The sequence below is a fragment of the Argentina silus genome, assembly GCF_951799395.1.
Source record: "Argentina silus genome assembly, chromosome: 2".
Classification (NCBI taxonomy): domain Eukaryota; kingdom Metazoa; phylum Chordata; class Actinopteri; order Argentiniformes; family Argentinidae; genus Argentina; species Argentina silus.
In genome coordinates, this window is record NC_139656.1 from 29,394,177 (window position 1) to 29,419,474 (window position 25,298).

General features: G+C 44.1%; 1 protein-coding gene across 1 annotated transcript in view; it reads right to left on the reverse strand.

The window, feature by feature from the left end:
- The window catches only part of tenm1 (teneurin transmembrane protein 1), a gene marked incomplete at both ends in the record, with an annotated part of 106,189 nt that overhangs the window by 34,224 nt on the left and 46,667 nt on the right, over positions 1 to 25,298 (reverse strand). The window contains 12 exons of the mRNA XM_083697546.1: positions 47 to 308; positions 586 to 705; positions 1,245 to 1,461; positions 4,624 to 4,770; positions 5,088 to 5,114; positions 6,187 to 6,372; positions 9,525 to 9,725; positions 10,657 to 10,851; positions 14,800 to 14,901; positions 15,693 to 15,897; positions 17,876 to 18,084; positions 21,209 to 21,358. Coding sequence (XP_083553672.1) covers positions 47 to 308; positions 586 to 705; positions 1,245 to 1,461; positions 4,624 to 4,770; positions 5,088 to 5,114; positions 6,187 to 6,372; positions 9,525 to 9,725; positions 10,657 to 10,851; positions 14,800 to 14,901; positions 15,693 to 15,897; positions 17,876 to 18,084; positions 21,209 to 21,358 — 2,021 coding nt within the window. The remainder of the gene's footprint in view (positions 1 to 46; positions 309 to 585; positions 706 to 1,244; positions 1,462 to 4,623; positions 4,771 to 5,087; positions 5,115 to 6,186; positions 6,373 to 9,524; positions 9,726 to 10,656; positions 10,852 to 14,799; positions 14,902 to 15,692; positions 15,898 to 17,875; positions 18,085 to 21,208; positions 21,359 to 25,298) is intronic.

Sequence of the window (25,298 nt, forward strand, 5' to 3'; positions counted from 1 at the left end):
AGTAGACAGCAGGTGACTGGCTGTGGAGAGGACCGTGGTGGTGTACCTGTAGCTCTGGGATGGCCGGGCCTCTCTCCTCACAGGTGCTGGCGAAGCGAGTGAGAGGGGAGGGGAGGACGATGGGGTACGGACTGACCAGGTTCTTCAGGTCACAGACGGGTGGGCGAGACTCTGCCCGCGCCATGGTGACCTTCTCCACGACAACAAACTGGTTCCATGGCAACCAGAGGGTGCGTTTCTGCGTGAGGAAGGGGGCCCGCTGGAAGATCAGAGAGACTGAGATCCCTCCCGCAGCCACCAGGTCAAAACTGGACCAACGCACAAACACAAACACGGAATCAACACATTGTCATTTCAGTGCTCAATAAGGCCATGTTGCAAAGCACCATAAGCAAATATATGGTACAGTAGCAGGCAGAAGGATGGGCTCACTGTAATGCATGGAATTGAATGAGGAGTGGTAATGTTTGATACCGTTCGTCATTCCGTTCCATGCATTACAATGAGCCCGTCCTCCGATTTCTGCTTTCCCCAGCCTCCCCTGGTAACATCCCATGGCAATATTAGACCACACTATCCACTTACCTGCCATCTTGGCGACTGACAGAGAAGCCAAATTCGGGGTACTGCTGGAAACTGATGTTCACACCCACCAGTGGAGTCCCATCGAGTGCCACCACCTGGCCCCGGATCACAGAGGCTCGGCTAGGAGAGAAACGGCTCTTAATCCAGGGGCAAACATGCTACATCTGTATGGGGCTGAGACTAAAGGGACCTCTTAAGACAGGGACAAACATGCTATATCTGTATGACCTTCCTGACCAGCATCCCATTGACCTGGTCAAAACCAAAAATGTCCCCTAACCTTACCCTAATTGAACCCCTAACCCTAAACAAGTTTGGAAATTCAATATCTGTTTGCTGGTTGAGCATGTCCCGTTCGCTTTCTCTTCTGTCCCCAGGACTGCTGTACAAATAGCTATGCAGAAGATACTCCAGTGGCCATTTCAATTGCAACACAGCAAGCTCTCTGTTCATTCATGGACAGGAAGACTGTAATGTACTGTATTGAGTAGTGACAGTAGCTCACTACACCACTACATGGTAAAAAAGTAATTGACTACTGAAAAGATTAGAATTTAATTGAACTACCACCAAGCTACTCAAACTAATAGCTGAACTACAAGTAGTGGAACTTCTCCCCAACACTGGACGTTGTTGTATATTGGTACTGTGTATTCTACCTGCTGTCGAACGGGACGTCTCCAGGGAAGACGTGGGTGCTGTCCTTCCCAACCAAGAAGTGGATGCGGTCGTAGAAGAGGCGTGATAGGAGGGAGGCGAAGGGGGTGGGGCTCTGCTGGATGAGGTCCAGAGGGTCTGGGGAGCCCTGGCACAGAGGACCACTCTGACAACTAGGCTGCTGGCAGCAGTCTGGGTCCACACAGTCTGTCAGTCCATCTACGACAACACAAATACATACTGGAATCACAACACGGTCCACATCGCTCCGCTGCATCTCTCGCTTGCCGCGACTGTGTCTCAGATTATATCATATTCCGCTCACTCATTCCACTCACACTCACCACTTCTTCAGTTTTTACCAGAACTCAACTCCCCATGGTGCACTGCTTTTAACCTGAGCCCTGGCTAGTGCACTCTGGGATATACACGGTTGGGTATCATTTCCGAATGGCTTTGTGTGTTTGAGATAACATTCAAAAGTGCAGAAACCCCTTCGAAATTGAGAACGAATCTCTCGGTTTTAACCCGTAAGTAAAATATCCCAAATGATATGGAAGAAATCAATAATGTTCTCCGAATCGACAGCACACATCCACACACCCCTTTAACACAGTTTGACAACGGCTTATCTGCCATGATTCATACACTGGGAAAATGTGAACATAAGCTCATGAATAACAATATTCTAGCTCATACCTGACGGGAAGTAAAGTAATCTGATTTATCCAGTCTTAATACAGTGTACTGTACTTGAATGCTGCTCTATAATTGTACAGCAGCTTTCTTAATTATCTCCTCTTCAATGGCTAACACACATGGGTCTGTACAAGGGCAGAGCTCCATTAAATCCATACAATCCTTTCAGACACCCCGACTCAATAGCGGCTAAGTGAACACTGGCATTCATCAATTCGCTGGCATGAACAACACACAACAGGAAAAGTGCAATGATAATTAAAATCTGTACAATGGTTCTACCCAACATAAGTTCAGTACACTACACATTATCTGCAGTCATTACCACATGAAAACACAACGTATTTGAATGTGGTTACATACACCACATATGGGATTAGAGACATCAGGAATTACTGTGAGTAATACTCATAAGTATCACTAATGGATAGTTACTAATAAGTCATAATTACTGTTATTGTTAAAACAATGTAAGGTATAATGATTGAGATCTGCCAAGAAAAACGACATGCTTTAATTCGGTAAATGACTAGCATCATAACAGAGCAATCAGGCCCAAAGCCATAACACAGTGGTAATGTTGTCCCTCAGTAGCAGAGGCATGGTGCCCAGCCTTACGCTGTCTGGCAGGGCTGGCCGCCGCTGCAACAGTCATGACCACACTGCCCTCCTGTTGGCATCTCAAGTCTTTTTTGATTTACAAACATAAACAAGAAACTCTTATTTGCAAACTGTCATCACATTTTCACTGTTGCCAAAGAGGGCAGCAAAGCGCAAAACGACATTCTTCACCTTTCAGCTTGGGCATAGTCCAGTATATCAACTTGTTCATATCTACAATTGAAACAAACAATACAACAATATAATAAGAACATTGTTTTTGGGTGAATTGATATAACCTTTCACACCTGCAAAATTAAATCAAATAAAGCATTGTGCATTAGCAACGTACGACCACCCGGCTAATAATGATGGCTGCTTATAGTGGCTCATTTACAGCTGGCTAGAAAAGTCATTATCTTTACTCTTAATCACTGCTCCTTTTCAGATGATCATTTGCCATTTAGTTTTCCATCCTGAGGCCTCATTTGGAATATAAATGGCATTTATAATGAAGTTCAGCTGAGATTAAAATAGGAATATGTTCTGGGATTGGGACATATATATATATATATATTGGCTGGAAACATAATTGACATGAGGTGATTACTTCCTCCACTCCTTTGTTGAAGTGCCTGACCAATTTGAACCTCATACTACTTCCCTCCGACAGATCAAAGGAGGGCAAATGAGTGTACATCATCCACGATTCCCATCAGTCATAGGAATTCACACACAATGGAGGGGCAGCATCTTTGAAGTACTGAGAGTAAGCTAAATTAGATTGTAGAATGACAGAGTAAAGGTTCACACGGCATGTGACTGAACTGAATGTGATTCTGTTTTCTACTGGCTGAAGACAGAAAATACAGCGCAGGATTTATGATCTACCCACAAACAAATAAAGACACTCAAACATCATAGAAACCTTATCATATACACAGGCATGTACACACACGCACACGCACACACACGCACACACACACACACACACACACACACACACACACACACACACACACACACACACACACACACACACACACACACACACACACGCACACGGTGACAGTAAAAATTAGCCAAAATGTGTGCTCTTGCGAAGGAGCTGGGTTGCCTCTGGAGGATAGCTTCCTCTGATAAAGAACATGATTAAGGACTCTCAGGGTAAGACAGAATGGTGCTTCTTCTAAGTGGTAGCAGAGCTCAGATACCGTGTGGAGTGGGGAAGAGAAAATGACTCACTTCTGTTTCCACCAGTGGTTCTTACTTATGCACACAGTCATTCTGTTTTATCTACTTTACCACCACTGCACAAACAAATGAACTAGCTATGGCCTTACTAATTATTCATCTCATTTAAAGAGGTACATTTGATGGATATTAATCAGAAGACAAACGCTGGATTTGGATGAGACATGGTGCTCAAATACACATTGTACTGTATAACCCAAACCAATCTACAGTATTAAAGGAGCTCTGTAGCTTTAAACAGAAACTATGGTAACCACTCTCCATTCCTCCAAAGGCCTACTTTATTACACCGATCTTTGTAGTTTTTTTTTATTTATTTTTTTTACTTTGAAACAACAATAACATGTAAAGTCAATGCACAACTAGGTTACCCTCTCTCTAAAATGGCATCCACTGCAGGGCGTTCATACATCTCACATGTTCCCTTCAAAGACATGGGCGCTGAACCCAAGCCCAAAGCTCTGGAGCTGGCTCCCTGTTCAGTGGAACACCAGGGGGGCCACGTCAAGCATTAATCCTCAGAGGAGCAGAGCAGCACACACACCATCAGCAAATCACCCAGACAAACTAGAGGTCCCTTTGCTCTGAAAGCCATGCTGAACAGCAAGACTTAACAAAAGGAAAGATGAAAAGAAAGAGTGAGAGGCTTACTGACTCCTACTGTACTGCATGTGGGAAAGAAAAAAGGAAGGGGTGGGGGAGTGGGGGTGGGTCCTGAATATTCCTTCCCCCTGACCTTTACCAGAAGCAGAGGTCAAGTCATTAATCATTATGGAGCTGCAGACAGGCGTGGCCGGGCCATCATCCTCTATGGGGGGGCCGTCTTACCTCCGTCATTGTCAGCGTTGTCAGCGCACTCCGTCTCCATGACGACGCTGCATCCCATGCCGCTCCAGCCCGCCTGGCAGACACAGTGCCACCCGCTTTGTTCCAGGGTGCAGCGACCGTGACCGTTGCAAAGGCCTGGGCAGCCGTCTAGGAGAGGGGTGGAAGACTGGGATCAAAGCGCTGCCAAAAACAATGGGTCATTCCTCATGATTAAGGAGATGGGGACAGATGCCGCTCCCACGTTTTATTAACATACCATCCAGATGTCCAGCTTTCCCAACATTTGTTACATATTTTGTTCCATTTTCTGATATTTAATGGGAACATTGTTAAGGTTCTGCCAATGCTGGGAGCCATCATAGAGTAAAACATTTTTATTACAATTTCAAGAATGTCCATCGGTAGCAGAACAAATCATGCTTAACTGTGTCTTGCAGAACTCTGAGAATAAGAGTGCATCTTACCTTTAACAACAAGATCAAGGTAATGTGCTGTCGCAGGGAGATAAAATAAGAGAAAAAAAAATATTGTGAGATTAGATTACTGAGCCACAAAAATATAGGCTTGCATGAAAGCACATGAAGAGATAATTAAAGCTTATTAATGTGCCAGGAGCTAAGCTTCATGATTTGATCCACACATCCACAGAGACACAGAGCCACATCTCTAATTCCCCATCTCAAATAGCGAGTGGAGTATTTCACAAGAGTGTTTTTGGGCATTTCTGAGGTAAAATAAAAAGTTCCTGTGGTTCCTTCCAAATGGGCTTTCAGTCACTTGGCAGTAGTACCCAATTCCATTAGTCCCTGATGACAAACTGCAGTGTTTCTATCAAGGTATACCCACATTAATTGAGTGCGTTTCGAACTTGGGAGCAAATTATTCCGGGGCGAGAAAGAAACATGCTGGCACTCTGGGGAAGAGGGTATGGTTGATGGGAAATGTGCCTGGAGGCAACAACAGTTTCATTGTTATACTCTGCGTTTCTGTTCTCAAATAACTGCAGTGAAGTGGATAAATTGGATAACTGACAGACAGAGCGCTGACATCATTGTCCCCAAGCCAGCGTCTGTAGGACTCGCGGTGAAAAGTCAAACTCTGAACTGCCTGCTTCTAGTGTTGTGCCGTGTTTTTATACAAATGTTTTTGAGCTTTCATCTGTATTTTAAGAGACAAAATCCCTACTACACTGGGGTGTTCGGTGTGAGGCTTCTGAGCTTAATGTTCTGTACAGTACAGGGTATGAATCACTCAGACAGTTGATTCACTCAGATCGGAAATATGGGCAACTATTCATCATGCCTCGTGAAAGAAAATAAGCGCACGTCACAGATGTGAATTGGCAATAATCAGTGGTTCAAAAAAAAAATCGAAGATATGGAAGAGTAAATTCACATCATTAATATGTGTTGCCAATGTTGACAACCTTTGTGTAAGAACAAACATCAACCAGGCCCCACAGACCTACAAACAGCACAGTAGCTCAGTGGTGCTGGGCTCCAGACAGGCTGTACACAGTATTAACCTCCCGTAGTAGGGGTCCTCCTTGGGGGCGTGACTCACCGATGGTGCACAGCTCGCCCTCCCAGCCGGGGTGACACTCGCACCGGCCGTCCTTACACTGGCCGTGCTCCTGGCAGCGAGGGTGGCAGGCCTGCAGGTCACAGGCCGGACCTTCCCAACCTTCCTCACACTGGCACTTCCCTCCCACACACACACTGTGGGCACTGCAGGGCACCGGACACACCTCTGCATGGGCACAGGGAGAGAGAGAGAGAGGCAGGCTTCTCAGGCATACTGTACAACTCTGAACAAGGCCAGATTCAGAGCATATGGTTTCCACACGCATGCACGCACGCACGCACGCACGCACGCACGCACACACACACACACACACACGTACAAGCATGCACACACATACACATGTACGCACGCATGTATGCACGCACGCACGCACGCACGCACGCACGCACGTACGCACGCACGCACGCACGCACAGGGCAGAACATGCCTACGGCCAGCTGCATTACTGCAGGGATAGATTTCTGGAAATTAATTCAACACTCCACTCCTACATTCATCTTGCCTTGCAGGCTCATCTACTGTAACAACTCCAAATTCCATAAAAATGAACGGAAAAAAAGGAATATGATAAAAAAGTATTACCATTTTAGTTCTCATGGTATCTCTATCTGCCCATGATCACAATTTGGAATTGGTACAGTATAGCAAAAATATTTTTGAATACAAGCAGTACATTCTCACTGTGTAGAGCGCTGCAGGTGCAGTTTTAATACATTCAATGCTTAAAGTTTTAGAGATTTAATAATATGCAATGAATAATTTCGGTGAGTATGGAGGATACATCCTATCAGCAAGTAGGCAATGAGCAGGGAGATGAATGAGCTGGAGGCAGAGAAAGGCCACTTATCTCCCACACACGGAGAAAGGCATTCTAATTTAATCATATTTAATCATGACATAACAAATCCATTAGAATTTTATTCATTTCGATGTTTCTACCATTAAGCACACAACATTTCTCCCGGATGGTCTCTGCCTCCATTCTGCAACATTCTCCACATGTTTGCCACACAATAATGTCTGTCTATTCTGAATAATGGTTGATAGGTAGACTTTAATCGACACAGTACGTCTATGACATACTCCATACACGGCACTATACCCTGTACTAGTGATATTGTCAGTGCAGTCACACACAGTCAACATTCTTAGGTAATTCTGCATACACTTGAGTGAACATAAAATCAATTTCCACTTTTGGATAGAAAAACCTGAACTTTGCCTTGGAAGGCAACAAAGTATGGGGTTGAACGAATGCACAATTCTTTCCTGGCTTATGAAAACGGAGGCACCACACTGCTCCAAGATTCAATTCATTGGAAAGTGAAATAGCCTCCACATGAGCTGTTTTCCCCTTCGGCCATCACTGCAAACACAATTGATAGAAGAAAAAAAACGTAATGAAGAATGAGGGATTATTTTGCTTTTGAAAAAAAAAGCCTTAATATGCAATCACACATTTCAGGGTTTCTCCCAACCGACATTCAGGCTTGGCAGCACTTATCAGTACTTGACTCAAGGAACACAGCATTAATAATATTAAGATGACCGTAAATGTGTTTGACAGGCCTGCGTTTTAAAGGATGGAGGGTTTTCTATTGTTGGTAGAGTTTCTATTTCTCTCCATAAGCAGTGACACCAGCAGCAAGGTGTGTACTGTATATTGCGTGGCAGCAGCTAATCTTTAAAGCTAGCTCTGGGCTTCTGTGGAGCCTGATCTCTGTGGTGATCTGGCTGGTACAAACATACTGTATACTGTACATACATCTGTATCCCTGAAAGATGGAGGAAGAACAACACGTTTCAAACTATGCTGAGAAACCACACAGGGAGTTACTGAACAGACCCACACAACAGCACTGCTGAAGTGTTTCTCCAACCGCTGTATTCAAATGCTGTCTGTTATTAGTAGAACCCACCATCCATGTCCTGTGACAAAAACAATGAAATAGTCCAGCAACAGAGAGCTGCTTGTAATGAATGAATACAGAAACAGATAGTGTATCTATGTAGCAGAGGAACTTACTAACAAGTGAGTGTTTATCAAACTCAAAAAATAGTTATCTCTACTTTTATTTTAGCAAAACTAATCTGGTGTATAACAGCCATATAAAGGTGGCCTAAATTCAGCAGTGAAAAGAAGGCAGGTAGATAACACCCATTCTATAAATAAAATATAATAAACTGTACAAACTTGATGATATCTTAGGATAAAACCCGACTGTTTCTCGGGGGCAAAATATGTCAAAAAGAAGAATGTGAAATAAACATTAGTATGCAACAATGTAATGTGTCCCCCCCTCTCTAAAAAAGATATGTTCGGTTTGATAAAGAAACTACAGTCGTATCTGACTTAGAGAGGAGCCGTGGAGTGCAGTCCAATTTGCACACAGCGTGTCAGAGAAGTGATTGCTCAGTTGTCTGATAGGCCGCTGGGTGTGTGAAGGTCTCCGTCTGCCAGGAGTTGGCAGATCATTACAAGCAGAAACACACATTTGCCAGGGTCCCTGTGCTACTCAGTGAGAGGTAAGATGGAAGGTAAGAGTCACATACAGCAGAAGCCATCTAGTAATCGACATCCCAGCGTGAATAAAGTGACTGCAAGAGGTTGACCACATTTAAACCTTTCTGACGAGGGGTTAAGGACGTGATTGAACTACCAAACATTCCTCCGGGCTCTTCGGTGTCTGAACAGCCCAGCAGCGCTACTGTAGACAGTAGGCCTCTCCAGAGGGTGTGAGGGAACGTGTGACAACGTTGCAGGAGTGTGTGTCAGCATCAGTGATGCGCGGTGAAGTCTGGAGCTGAGAATAGACACTTTTCATTTGAGTCAAATTTCGGGAATCATTTGCTCAGAAGAACTACTTTTATCATGCAGCAAACAATTGATCAAATGTACCTACAGTGAAAAAAAAACACTTGGGTCTCCCAAGTCAGATGTGTTTGTACCACAAATGACCACATCCACTCCCGGCTAACCATCTGCTCAACAATTGTCTTCTGTGTCCTATAGACAGAGCGGGAGGGACGTGCACCCGCAAGAAATCCGGCAATCATTCCTTCTCTGAGCCTGCTCCTCTGATTCCTCCATTTCATTCTTAACTTCACCGACCCAAACTTTGGATTTGTCTGCCGGTCTCACTTTTTCCTTCCTTCTCAAAAGCTTGATTCTTTCCAGACCTCAGTACCTCATTAGCTGGTACGGATGGCTCAAGGCTGCTGCCTAACCTGACCGTTCCTCGCTGGTCTTCATGTACTGCAGGCTGTGGTGGTGACGGACGAATTGGACGGACAGACGGAGGGACGGAGGGACTCACCAGAGGAGCAGTCGGAGCCGGTCCAGCTGGGCTCACAGGTACAGGCGCCTGTGTCTGACAGGTAGCTGCCGTGGCCTGAACACTGCTCCTGGCAGGCTGGGAGGGGGCTCTCACAGTCAGCGCCTCCCCACCCCGGAGAACACAGGCACTCCCCCTTCACACACACACCATGGCCTGAACACTGAGGATCCAGACAGTCCACTGGCCATAGAGAACCAGAGAGGGGAGGGAGAGGGAGAGAGAGAGAGAGAGGGGGGGGGGGAGAGAGAGAGAGAGAGAGAGAAACAGAGTTTCAGAGTGAATATTTCATATCAACAGTATTCAAGACCCTCTGTATATTCTAATAGTCTTAGGTTCGCCTCCACTCTGTGGCTAACCACGATCACACCCCTCTGATTTAACACTGCACCTGTTCTGCAGCAGTGTTCATTCTAACGGTGTCACAGCAACCTTGAGAGAACAACAGAGAACCTCTAGCAGAGAACGCTTTATCACCGTTCTACGATCTACACCAACAACACGGACATGTTCGCAGCTCAAACACAAGACTCTCATTAAGAATTAAACAACAGACAGCTTCGTTCCATGTCTGAAGCTAATTGATCATGTAGAGTTGCATGCTACAAAAACGAGAAACAAGAAACATCTATCCAGTGTTTACCACAGTCATTACCACAGCGCTCACGGCCTGGTTTCAGTCACAAGCTCATTGGCTCAAGGTTATTCTCCAGCATGGATATCTCAGACCGAGCCAATAATTACCCCACTGGATACCACTACCTAAGGACAATACATTGATTTGGTGCGCGTGCGCACATATGTGTGTGTGTGTGTGTGTGTGTGTGTGTGTCTGTGTGTGTGTGTGTGTGTGTGTGTGTGTGTGTGTAGGGGATAGCTATTAATCTGATTAATCATCTCTTGCTAAAATAGCTCTCCCTATGTGTTACAGTATGTCATACCACGTATGTTCACTAATGACCAGGGGCTCTCCTATTCCTGGTTCATACTGGTGCAGCCTGCTTCTGTTCTGGGATAGCACTTCTTACGCTTGAACAAACACAGTCCAGTATGAAGCTGTGCCCCCTAAGCCTGTGTAAATAGTGATTTATCATTCTGATGAGGGGGGCCATGCCTTGTTCACAGTTGTTGCCCTTGTAGGCGGGACTGCAGAGGCAGATGCCGCTGACACAGGTGCCTTGGTTGGAGCAGGTAGGATCGATGCACTGGTCTTCTTGGATGTCACACTCGGGGCCCTTCCAGCCCGGGTGACACTGGCAGTAACCTTTCTCATAATCTCCATTCCCACTGCAGAGGACAGGACATGAGTCTGCAAACAAGAGACATCAGCCGGTTAGCAACACTGTAGAGGAACGTTTTCAGGGGAGGCTGGTGGAGGTAGGAATCGGAGGACGGGCATGCATGGAACGATATGTGGAATACGTTCGCTACCATTCCTCATTTCTACCTCCACTGAAAGGATCGTATAGTAACGTTTTTTTTTTTATAGTAATGTTTTCCTGCTTTGACTCTTTTTGAAAGCTCGATCATCACGGGTTCTGATCATGTAAATGATGCTGCCGGTTCCAATGCTTGTGCAACCGATTGGATTCGAACCCGGATTTTCAGGCCAAGAAGATATCTTTCACTCTGTGGGCGACAGGAGTGCGATTTAAATTGATGGAGTGGGTTGTTTAGAAAGCCATTGAGCTGCGCAAGTCGGTCAGAGCATATATTAGCGAGCACTGGCACTATTCCTCCTCACAAATCGTTTCTTACAGCTATTTTCGGGGAGTGCACATCGTACACTACACTGCTCTAATCACACACATCTCCCATTCATGGCTAAACTGGCCAATGGAGTCATTATTTTGAGATAGAAAGGAATCCTCTCTGATTGCGGATATCTAAAATAAACTATCAGTGATGATGGTGTCTGGAAAATGCTGCAAAATTCGTAATGAGTTCTCGCTTTGGCCCGAGTACTGGGCACACCCGTAGCTTTCACGAACTAGTGCTGATTCATACCTGCTGCACTAGAGTGCTAGCTAGTCCTCCACACCTGAGACCCAAATGGTAAAAATTCCCCCACGTCTTGTATACCTGTTTCACACATCGCCAATATCTCCACTAATAAGCATGCAAGCTGACACCTAATCCTCTCCCTGATGATAGTGGTATAAGTACTCTCGCCACACACCCCCACTCAGACCCTCTTCCTGTGAAATCCACCTAATCTCTCCAGCACTTTAATTCTTTCTCGAGTGGCACCTGAGCCAAACTCCAGTTGCAGCGGAGTCTCCCTCCATCACCCCCTCCCCCCCGTCTATTCCCCCAAGGCCTCTGAGTCCACCACTCAGTGCTTAGTTTGAAAATGGATATTTACAAAAGCGCTAATGACCTCGGAGGCTGAAGCATGGAGACACGTAGTCAGAAGTACTGGAAGGGTGAGTTGCACTGTAGAACCGGAGTAAATACAGATCTTTGTCTACACATGGTTAACTCTGTGGTGTGTTTATATAGGGTGAATCCAACGAAACTCGGATCACTAATAGGCTGCATTCACACATTGCATACCTATGCTGTAGGGGTGTACCGATGTTGTGATACTCGTATCCGTACGACTTGGTACTCGTAAACGGACAACCGGGAGTGTGATTTAAATGCTTAAATTGATGGAGTGGGCGGTTTAGAACTGGCATTGAGCTGCGCCAGTCAGTCAGGCCCTCCCATACAGTATATTAACCAGTGCCTGTGATTATTCCTCCTGACAAATTGTTCCTTCCAGTAATTTCATGCAAGTTGGATACAATCAAGGCAGCAGGCACATCGGGCACATCTCACGTTTATTTACAGCTAAACTTGCCAATGGAGTCATTATTTTGATTTAGAAAGGAATCCTTTCTGTTTACGGATAATCTAAAAACTTTATGATGTGATGGGGGATGACTTTTCCAACTGTGCATACTCCTCCTATGCTGCAGCTTTTCTCTGCCTTAAGGAGGGATATAGTTCATGTGCTCCTCTAGTGAGCTCTGTAAAGCTCTGTGAGATCATGGCGGCCATTTCCCCCCTCTCCTCTCCTGCCAGCTTGTTCCATCCGTCCTGTCAGTCTGTTTGTGGACAGTTCCAGCATGGAAGCTGCCTCACAGACCCTGGCCTGTCCATTAGTCTCCATAATATGTCACAGTCCCACACTGGGGACAGTAATAGACACATTAGGGTCGCTGCAGTGGCTCCCTGGCCACAGATCTAGCAAGAGACGGACGGACGGGGTGGGAGGGGGGGGTAGATTAAGGCCTTCGACCAGAGAACTCACTGAAAACAGACTAGCTCTGAAATAGGCCATGGCGCTTGTTTTAGCCTCTACTAGTATGATGTTTTTTTAGCTTAGTATATATTTTGTAAACAATCCTCAGAAACAATCCGTATGGAACTGATAGCATGATGAGCAGTATTCAATATTTGATATTCAGCCAAGTTCAATAAAAGCATCTGTTGTTCTCTGATTAATCAGACATTTTGTTTGTATTTACTGTAGGGGAGACCTGGGACAAATGTAACAGGGGTCAAATGTGACACCCTGCTTTTCTCCAATCAGAAACAAGTTGGAGATAAAACTCACTCAGTACATGCAGTTAGATTTACTCCCTGCATGAAACAATGTAGTCAAACATCTCACCATCTGCAGGTTTTATTGGGAAAAGTAGCTTTAGGGACGCTTAGGGGTACATTAAACTTTGATGTACAGTATTTTTCTTCTGCTGTCTTAAGGTTTAATGTCTATGAATCCTAACTTGTATCATTATGATTACTGTTCTGTTGGCTACAAATTGACATGGTTGCTAAGGTTGGGTGTCAATAGTAACACCATGCTGGGCAAGTCCATGGCACACGAGGACTACACAGATGGGACTGTCCACTACATTTGCTGTGAGTCACACTAATCTGTGGCTGAGCATCAGGCTATTTCACACTAGAGGCATTAGACTACTGGGTAACACTTTACATTAAGGTCACATTTGTAAAGGTTTTATAAATGGTTTATAATTAGTTAATACATCACTATAATTCATAACCAGTTTATTATTCAATTATAAACCATTTACAAACAGTCATTTGTTTAGATTGATGGATATTCACTTGGTGCTTGCCAAATAGGACGCTTGCAATCAGGAGCCAGTTATTAATGCTTTATAAAAGCACTTATAAATGCTTCGGAAACTAACCCTGATGTGAAAAAATGCAACATTATTTGCAATGGTTGCACAGTGATCGCACAGTTGGGAAATTGTAATTATTGGTTTTACAGGATTTGTGTAATTATGGGTGTAATTACTCTTAATTAATGTACTCTATCTATCTATGCCTCTATCCTACAATTACCACCATGACGACTCTCATCAGATATGGTTGAAACTGAGACCCTCCACTTATTGGTTAATTTCTGGTTTAGCAAGACCTCATTGGATAACAGCAATAGCAGGCCGGTTCTCTCATTGGATAACAGCAATAGCAGACCGGTTCTCTCATTGGATAACAGCAATAGCAGACCGGTTCTCCAAGCCTCTCTCGGTACACTGTTTTAATAATTGAAAACATTTTGAACAATAATATTTCATGACAATTGTCTAATACTGTAATAATATGTCTTTATTAAATGTCTCTTTTTATTTATTATTAACTAATTATAAACCCTTTACAAATGTGACTGTAATGTGAAGGGTTAAAGTGTTGCCAACGATGGTTATTTATCCTCCCTGTTCATGAGGTCTAGTTAAGATGTAATGATGTGTTTTGTTGTTCAGAGAAGATATTATTTTTGACAAGGATCCACCGTGGATGAAAACATTGTTACCATTAGTGTTAATGGAGCTTTAGTGGGTGTCTATTATGTCTTCTCATTTTGTTTGGAGTTTAGTTTATTTGGTGTTTTTTTAAAGGTGTTACATTTGGCCCCGCCTTCTGTTACAATTGTTACAATTAAAATGTAACACCACACTTTTTGGATTCAAATCACTACTGTGATGCAAGCGTCCTCTTTAGAGACCTGAATAATTATAAATGATCAGTAGACAGACTGATATCAAAACCTGGTCTAGGTTGAGTGGTCTCTGAGTTAATTGCAAAAATTGATGCCCGCAGTACCCCTACAGTGTGAAATTTAAATGATGATCTTATCAGAACATAAACTCTATTTCAACCCTGCACTACCACAACATTACATTTAAGACCCCCAGTATGCATTCATTATGCAAAAAAAAAATGTATGATGTACCTTTTGAACAGTCAGGCCCGAGGAAGCCCGTGAAACAGTGACAGTGACCTGCCACACATTCCCCGTTGCCATGACAGTTAGTGGAGCAGCCGTCCATGGTTTCTACAAACACAGAGAGAGAGGTTATGAACACACCCGACCACGGTTTAGACCGCAAATATGGTCTGAACACAAACAAACGGAAATTACTATGTGCCTCCACTGAAACACATCATTTCTTAACACGTAACAACAGATGAATAAATATAATGTTGGCTATTGTTGGCCATCAAGAAAATAGGAAACTGTAGAGAAATAGTTTGCTTGCAGTTGCACTGCATTGTTGTGTTTAGTTTAACTTCCAGTACAGGAAGGAGAACGTGTTAAGAGAAGTGCATGGCTCTCTTCTCTCAGCAGAGACTTAAAGACGGGTGACAAAAGGTCAGTCAATTAAGGATGATAGACTTTCCGTGGCTCCTCGCAGCTAGCAAGAGAACTCAACCAATTTGAAGTTAAAATGGCTTTCGCACACACACACACACACACGCACGCATGCACACACACACACACACACACACACTCTGTTTTCCCAGTGCAAACAAAACGCATCCTTTACAACATTATAATTGCTTTGCTTTTGAGTGTTTTCATAACCACAGTATCCTGGAAACATGAATGCATACACTTGATCTTCATTTAGCAACTGACTATTGTACGTTTGATACAGTGGAGGCTGGTGGAGGTAGACATCGGAGGACGGGCTCATTGTAATGTATGGAATGGAATGAGGAATGGTATCAAACAAGTGTAGTTGATACCATTCCTCATTCCATTCCATGCATTACAATGAGCCCGTCCTCCGATGTCGACCTCCACCAGCCTCCCCTGGTTTGATATAGCAAGGTGCCAATTACCGATTGCAGTACTGAGAACAAACACTTGTTCCATTTTCTTGCCGTCGTTGTAGAAAGCCAGGTACCACGTCCCCGCGTCCATATACTCTATGAAGCCAGTCTCCTGGAGGGAGGCAAGGATCAGGTTCCTGGGAGAGGAGTCCTCCGACGTACGGACCTCCTGTTTAATCAGCTGCTTCCCGTCCAGGAGCTTGACAAAGTCAAACTAGGGGAGAAGGAATACCATCAGGTTAAATATGGGGGGCAAGACACAGGACATCATAAGCCCCTGCTTGCGCATTACTGATGAGCCTCTGTCCTGATTGACAGGCGGTATCGCAATTCCTACGACTATCACAGCATGCATGTTCTCTGGGAGAGAGGCCAAAACAGAAACCCTGTTGCTGTATCCAGTCATCCATTTTAAAAGAACTTGAACTTAACCATATGCAAAGCCCCCCAAGCCCCAAGCCCACTTTTGACTTTGCCCTTAATGAGTGCAATAAGGAGACAGGCCCCATGCTGAATTGCTGGATTAGAAGATGAGTAGGATATGACAGTAGCCTGGGGCGGGACGCGGTTTGCCTTAGCCTTGGAACTGTCACTCATGTTTTTGCGTGTGTGCTCAACGGGGATAAGCAGGGCGAAGGCTGCCGTCCCGGCCATGTCTGCTGCTGGGAGTGACTGCAGCAAAGCCCCCACGGCCACAGAGGGACGTCTGTCTTCAGTGTTCATCTTAAATAACAAACCCAGGCCGGGTGAGACCAGGTCTGGAGCTCCAATGACATGTCCTCAGGCCCTCCAAAGCACTCTACGATTCAACTTCTCTTATGAGAGACAAATGCCCCACCACGGAACCAAAAGGAAAACAGCGTTTGTAATTCAGAAAATCGCTTGGGGCACTGTAGCCATCGGGGGGCCCATGCATTTCAAATCATCGCCGATGCAAAGCATCAGCAGCATCAGCAGCGGAGGCCCCTGCTCCCCATCCATAATTCACTTTCAGCTGGAGAGAGAGAACATGGATGTCACGGCGAAAAACGGAAATGGCCACTGTCGTTAAAGACGCTTCCATCCCCTCGGCTGCGATAGTGACAACATTTTGAATAAAAAAATAAATAAAGCAGAGTCCATAGTATAATACAGTATGTGATGCCCGGGAGACTGACTCAGATTAATGACTAAAACATCCTATTAGGATTCATCATGCGGAGGAGGCCCGGTGGGCTGGCTGGGGGGACGCTGGAGCAGCAGCCTTGTGACAGATGAGTCGCTTGTGTGGAGGTCTCCCCGTGACCCTGGTGCTCAGCCCCGTGACCCTGCTGGGTATTCTATCAGCACATGTAATGAGGGCTAGGCCCGGCCGGGGGAACATATGTGTGACTGCATGAGATCAGCAGAGCGGGATCAGCTGACCTCGCTGACAGAGACATCTCACCACAGCGGGGGGAGATTATTCAGTCTCACTGGGACAGGATTTGAAAATGGTCCAAAGAACAGTAAGCAGGGTACATGTAAGCCAAGTGTGATTATAATAACGATTAGGATCACCCAATAAAAGAAAAGACGTTCCGCGTCAAAAGGAACTTTTCAATTAGCATGAATTAATTGTTTGTCGGTATGCATGTACCTACATATGCAAATGAGTATGTAAATGAGCACAAATAAGGAGGCTTTAATTGAATTACGAATTCATTTCTTGAATCATTTGAACTGTTAATCGTATATCTATGCTAACAAGCAGTGATTGGGGAGTCGAGGCATTTTACTGACATCACATTAGTTCCACTAGATATTGTCTTAATTGCGTTCTTTATACAACAATACACCATATGAATCGAAGCTCTTCTTGCATTAAACTAAACGTATTGGTCAAGTTCACATTGGCACCACACTTGCTGAGAGCAGTTTAGTGCTTTACACAAGATTTCTATATTTAAATATTTAAATATTTAGGAAAGGTGTTTGTGTGTAGGTGTTGGGGTTCTCTCGTGTGCATCGGGGGGCTGAGTATCTGGGCATGTGTGGGAAGTAGATCACCTACGTGGGCATAAACCGAACACTTATGAGTGTGTGGGGTTTCTATTGTGTAGGAACAGGCAAAGATTTGAGTGCGTGTCTTGTAACTGGGGGCTGCCAGTACATATACATATACAACAGTATATGTGTGTAGGTGTAACTCCTGTGCGTGAGAGGTACGGTACCTGTGTGTGCGTAGGGGGGATGTTCCTCCGCCCATAGATTCCCAGGAGTGCATCTCGTGCCAGGGAGATGTTAAACTTGACGTACTCAGGGTGGTGGATGGTGATGTGGAAACGCCAGAAGAGACCTGGGGGAATGGCCTGCATCACCTGGGTCCCAATGTCCACCTCCCCTCGATCTATCACTTTCCCCCTCTGGAACACGTCTTTATCTAGGAGTACACAGGTAGGCGAAACACTCAGGCACAAACACACACACACACATCACACTAGTGGAGGCTGGTGGAGGTAGAAATCGTAAAAGACAAGCTCATTATAAATGCATTGATTGGAAAGAGGAATGGTACACACGTGTTTGATACCGTTCCTTATTCCATTGCATCGTGTTTGATACCATTCCTTATTCCATTCCATGCATTACAACGAGCCCGTCCTCCATTTCGACCTCCACCAGCCTCCACTGCATTACACACATAATTATACTCAATGTAAACGTACGCCCAAATGGATAGAAACAACCTCACACACATAAACAAAGTGTCAGCCGCTGCCCCGTAGATACAGGGCTATCTATCCCTCTCAGATAACGACAAGAAATACAGACAGACTTTCATCCGTTTAATCATTTCATTGCTTCAACTAATAAATCTGCATTGGTCCTTAAGGAAACGCTCCGCCCCTCATTGTCAGACGAGTCCTGCGTGTGCTCAGCCCGGCGCCGCCACGACAGTTAACACCAAGCAGACCCGTCTAATACGGTGGACGGACACCGGCAGCCAGAAACCAGACGGTTCTGGAAACACCTCCCACTTCCAGGCGTGAACTAATTATTCTGAGCTGATAACCTGATGGTGTCAGCTCTCTCGCAGGTACACCGACACTGCAGGGTGTCACATTATTGATTGGCTCTCTCTCCTGGCGGGTAACATGAGATCTACTGTAGCGAGCTCTACAGAGCACATGAAGTGTCTCTTATCTTCACATTACTCACTACTGTACAAAAGCCTGGGCCATATGGCGTTTTAATCAGTGGAGGCTAGTGTAGGTAGAATCAGGGGGACATGCATTAAAACCAGCGGAGGCTGGTGGAGGCAGAAATCAAAGGACGGGCTCATTGTAATGCATGGAATGGAATGAGGAATGCTATCAAACATGTGTCTGATACTGTCCATCATTCCATTCCATGCATTACAATGAGCCTGTTCCTCCGATTTCTACCTTCACTATGTGCTATGTAAATGGGGTTGTAACGTGTGCATTTGAATTCATACATTTTTGGACATCTGATGGAATGGGAATGACAACTTTTAAAAAGGATTTAACTATACCACCAACAAAATCATCCAGTATTGTTATGAGTAAAATGTTAGCCTCAAAGACACCTTGAAAAAATATCGAAAGGTAAGAAATAGCAATTGAGGCTTATTTTCGGTAGAGAAAGAATAAACATGGGGCATGTGGACAAGGTAATAGTAGTGTTGTACCAGAGAGCAGTTACTGTTGGACTCTGGATGCTGTTTACGATAGACTTTTCTGAGGTGGTCTTTGGCGCCACTGCATGACCCAGCACTGGGTAAACAGATGTACAGCTAGCGTGTGCTCCTCCTGCAGGCTATGTTACCTGTCAGTTAAACTGAGTTTGTTAGAAAGGGGTTGTGGGATACATTAAAACAGGCTTCGAAATAGTCTGACACACAAGCAAATTAATTGTCATAGCCCACGGGGTTATCCTGATAAAACTATTATTTCAGTAATCCAATTTCAATTAAATGAAACTGTCTTTTCAATTAGAGTCATCATTTCCCTCACACTTTGACTGACAGTTGAATGGAACAGAATCTTTCTATGCGGACTGTTCCACATTGAAACAATGTAGAAGAAGATGGCTACATTCCCTTAGATCTAAAATAAAAACAATCAAATTGCTTTTCTGAAGAACATAAGGATATATTTCAAATATGTTTGCTTCATCAATAGAATGCTTAAAGGGTGAAGTCTTGCACTCTGGCAACTATTTGCAATAGTAAATTATTTGGAATAATAAATAATAATAATAATAATAATACAAATAGCAACTATTTGGCCACACTGAACATAGAGGCTACTATCTGCATATCCTTGCAAATGAAAGGTAAAACAGGTACGTACTGTAAAGACCAACGCTCGACCCCGACACCAGGCTTTAGAATCACTTTTGTTTTTTACCAAAAAAAACACACTTTAGTTTTTTTTGTGTTTTACCAAAACAGTGCTCTTCACTGAACGCTCTCGATGCCATTTAGCACTCTTTTAAATCACAAATGTACATACTGGACCTTTGATAAGATTGTTCTAGTAGGAGAGAAGCAGTATTAGTAGAGCCTGAGTGTAACAGGACTGTACATGCATGGTAGGACCTGTGGCGTGAAACAGTTAACCAGGCCGTGGGCTGTTGCCTGGGAGGGGATTAAGCTACGCTCTCTTACTTTAATTAACTGCCCATGAAGCTCCTGATGATTACTTCATAGTCAATGCATGCTAATGTGACCCAGCACAGCCAGGGTACATAGTAGAGCTCCACAGTGTACAGACACTGACAGCGTTATATATACTGTGTCAATCTTCCAGTACCTGCCCTGGATCTGTCTCCTTGTCTTGGTAAGAGAAAAGATGGATGTGTCAGGCAGCTATGATATGGGAATACGGAAACTCCGACACCAAGCTTTTACTGAGATTCATTATGTGCTTATGCAGGGGCAATCCAATATTTTCATAACTGATTTGATTTTAATCTACTCTTCAACGTTGCCCTAGTTGCAGGGGGAACATTTTCCGGTTCACACGGTTATAGAAATGGAATTGAATTATGTGGAATGGAACTGAATTATTTCACTCATCGCCAATATGGAATTGTACGTCTGCGGTCTTTGGGACCCCAGGGTTGGCCCGGTGTTATTGGAATAATTCTATTTCTCCATCTCAATGATTCTATGCCTTTATTTTTTTGGAAGTGGGAAATTTCTATAATCAGATCTTTATCACACTAATGGAGGCAATGGCCTGTGAACAGAGGAGGCGTTTTATCCCAGGGTTGACCTGTGCATCACCCACCTACAGTACACCACCGCCTTCTATATCAACTGCAATTCAGCATTGAACAAGAGGAGAATAATGTTCTCCCTGTCAAAACATATTGCATCCAACTGGCTTTGATGGAACAACACTGTTACATGTAAACGCAGAGCATGACAAACGGGATTTGAGGACTCATGCCAAACCTTTAGGGACAAGCCTGGCTCTCGCCAAAATTGTGGTAGAACAGCACTAAGTATGACAAACTAACCTATATTCACTAACCTTTGTTGGTGCCGTTGAGGCCAGGCATATCGAAAGGAGTGAAGGTGATGTCGATGCTCTCCGAGTCTCTGTCCAGTTTGCTGAGTCCGTTCTCGTAGAGCTGCCCATCCGCGGGCTGCAGATGCCAGGTCAGCCCAAACAGGTGGACTGCTGCAGGGGAGAGCCACGGTTTAGCATGGGCCACGGTTTAGCACCAAGACTACAGTTACAAAGACAAACCATGAATCATTTCAGATCTCCAGGAGGAAGAAGTGGAAGACGTGATAACGCCCGGATGCAGACACGGTAGATAACTGTGCTCCTGACCGTATACAACTTGTCGTCATTTGAGATGACTCCTCACACACCGATCATCAGTGCTGGGAGCCGGCCACATAAACATTTTGTTCTAAGACATCATCACGCTACAATGCTTATTACAACACAGTGAAGCCTATCCTAGCTAACTGGATGGGATCCATCCAGATCATATTGGGACATTTTCCCACTGTCATTCATTTTAATGTCACTGACTTTTTAAACCTGCTCCATCCAAGTGTCATTTAAGAAAACCAAAATGGCTCCCTTTTAAACCCTCCCCTTAAACAGCAATGACAGGTATACCACTCTTGTTGTCTCTCAATAGGTTAATAGGCTAATTACTGCATTAGGAGGATGCACCATAACATTGAATGCAAATGCACTAAAGCCTGTGATAGGCAGAGGCATAACCAATTTCGGCACAAAGCATGAACAATGTGCTGCAGGAGACGTAAATAATTACTGTCTTAATACTTTTCCTGATTTACCTGAAGCTTTAACAAACAATAAACCCAGCAGGGCGCCTCCAATGAGAGTTCTCTGGTGATTATCCATGAATTCAGAAAACTGCTCTGTATAATAACAATTTATTTACTAGTGGAGTGTTTACATACGCAGATCAATGTAATTCACCCCTGACCGCTTCAAAGCATTTTTCCCCATGAGTATGTCTAGAAAACACAAGCCAATCATATTCGGGAAAGGTCTTGAAGAAAGCCTTTTCAAAAATAGAGTTCTTTAAGCAGCCAGCTGAGAGGGAATACCTAATTAGAGTGAAAGTAGTTCACAGTAATTTGCATCTGCTTTACATATTCAGTGGAAAGAATAATTGATAGTATCTGCTTTTAAAATGCGTTATGCGTATAATGATTATGCAGTTTTGAGAGAAGAATTAGATTAAAATTGTCCTCTACTCAGGCAGACCCAGAGAACACACCAGCTGTATAGTTGTAATGGAATTCGGTGTTCTGTTTGGATTTGTCATTGGGAGGCACAGAAAACTCTATTAAGTATTCTCGAAATAATAAGGGAGAGGGAATGTTTGGCTTTGGAGGCAAATTCAAGTTCTTCCTACATATCTTTGAATAGTTGTCTGCATTAGACCAAAGTATGTAAATGACATGATAGTTTAATCTCTCTCTTGCAAATAACCAGAAACTATAATCCCTCTCCAGATATACTGCTTTAATTTACACTGGAAATTATCGATGAGGTAAAACACACCCTGGACCCTCCAAAATGCCCCAGACTTAGGCACCCAATATAGACTAGACAATATGTACAATAGTAAATTATTTGTTGTATTGCCTCATCTTCTACTCTTTCTCAAAGACATGATAGTATGAGATGTGCCCTTTAAAGGACCCTGGACCTAAATAGCTACTTGCAGCTTCAGGCCCTTGGCACTGCGCACTTATGACGAGTCTAATCCACAATTTAGGGGCATAAAATAGAACAAACCCAGAGCTCAAGGCCTCACGCAGAACACTGCCCAATTATGTTTCATCAATAACAGTTATCCTTTGACAAGAAATGCTAGTAAACTATTCAATGTGCCCAGACATAATTAAATCACGACACATGGACAATGTTTAGAGGAGAAAATTAGGTTATGTTCCTCACTCAACCTTCCACATGCAGGCCCTTGCAATGAGACCATTGTCTCCAAGTAGCTACAAAATCGAGGCTTTATCCATGTGATAGTGAGATTACTGGGGGCATCAGTTTGTATTACTCTGTATTGGTGCCCTGTAGAGATCTGTGGAAAGACTTTGGGGAGGGGTAATGAAGAGCAAGTGCTGGATTGGATTCTCAGCATGGGGGCTGGATGTGCCGGATTCAATACCACTCCTGTTTCCACAGATACAGACTCTAAGTGGGATTTTCCATAAATGCAGCTCAGTGAAGGAAAGCAATACAGTATTCACCTGGAACAGTCTACACAGTAAATGAGTGAATGTGAATGGTAGCAGATAGTATTATACCAGTGTTATAGTAGTGGTGGTGGTGGTACTGAGAAGTTCAGGAGCAGGAGTCGTAGTCAAAGCTTGGTAGTAGTGGAGTGTTGTGTCTGATTCATATGGGCTGGATGAGTAGTTCCTTGTGCTGTTGCACTTACTCGGTTTTATTATTATCTACAATGAATGTTCTATATTCATGATACCGAAATACTGACATCATTAGTGCCACATGTTTTTCACTGGCCATGTAAACTAAGAGAGAAAATTCCTCTAAATATGATGAATTGGAACCTGACACTCAGGTCAGTTTAACCATTTATTGCATGAAAATGGTCATACATTTCAGCCTTGAGTAATTGGATGGCTCTGCTCTGTAGAGCTCCCTGCCTGGAGTTAAACGACCACAACATACAAGTAATAAAATGTGGCAGGGAGCCCTTGACTTAAACCCCCATAGGTAGGCTACATACAGAGCGACCGTACGGGTGGAGGCTGGGGGTGGTGGGTGGGACGACCACACAAAACTTACTCTTAAAGCCAGTACAACCATGTCACAACTATGAATGCTATGGAGGAGCGTAAACTTGGCTGCTTTTAAGCCTCTGTCCCTTAAACATGTAACAGTGTCCTGCCTGAACTAACACTATGCTCCATAAAGCAGAGAATGACAAAAGTTGCACTTATGAAAAACACAGATGAGCACAATTGCTTGCTAGTGGAAAATGTCATCTATTGTCACCACGACTCAACAGCAAGTTATTAGCGATCTTTGTTGTCTAGGAAATATTCAAAAATGAGCTGTCATCTCAGAATAACTACTCAGTCAGGTGACCCACATACAGTACTGTAGTCACTGGAGGCTACGTGCCTGCCGATATGCCAGCGTAGGACAGCCGCTTTGTACTGTTAAAAAGGTGTACTCCGTGGAGCTGGACCATGGCCAGTCAGCTCTTTATGAATAAGGGAATAGACACCTCACAAATCTGTAACATTCCTATTTGTTCCTCAGCCTCTGCTCCCAGAGTCCATCCCGGGCTTCAGGAGAGGCGACAGTTCCAGTAGAAGTGAGGCACTTGATCTAAACTTCCCTGTACTGGCTGAAATAATTCACTGCCTGCCCCCTTGCACCTCAGCCTGCCTCTCTCTTCAAAAAGGGCATTGTTTGGTTTATAGAGCCACGACTGGAATACTAATGAGAAGCTGAAGAGAAAACGGATCGATCAATACGATCACAATGAAGCATGAAAGGTCTGCTACCTTCAAGGCAAGTCGCCCGGAATCATAAATTCCTCGGCCGCTCAGCTCCCTTTCAACACAGAGACTCTGACTGGAGCCCTTTGACATTACTCAGTCTTATTGATCCCAACACTTTTCAGTCTGTTAAACCAATACCCCGGCTGACAGATTTCCTCTACAGTGCCCTAATGAACTGAAAAAATCAAAACGTTTAATTTTCTCCAAGGAATATCGTTCCCCTGTCTGAGTCGCAACCTGTCAATACACCTTGGAAAGAGATATCTGAACTTCATTAGGCTTTTCTTTGACTCAATATGTGTTAAAAAAAAAAAAAAAAAAAAACTCCTCAAAAGGTAGGAGAGTGTATTGCATATAAGTCATTGCTCTAATAAACATCATGGGGGAAGTAATCAATTGGTGGTCATTTTGCAGGTGTAGTGTTGCAGCTGGAGAAGACACTCTTGGACTCCTCAATCACGGACACAGAGGAGGGTGTGGGGGTTGCTGTTACTGGCAGGGGAGGCATTGCTGCTGAATAGACAAAGGGTCTGACTTTGAAAACAGACAACAGTAACTTTCTGCAGCTCATGTTA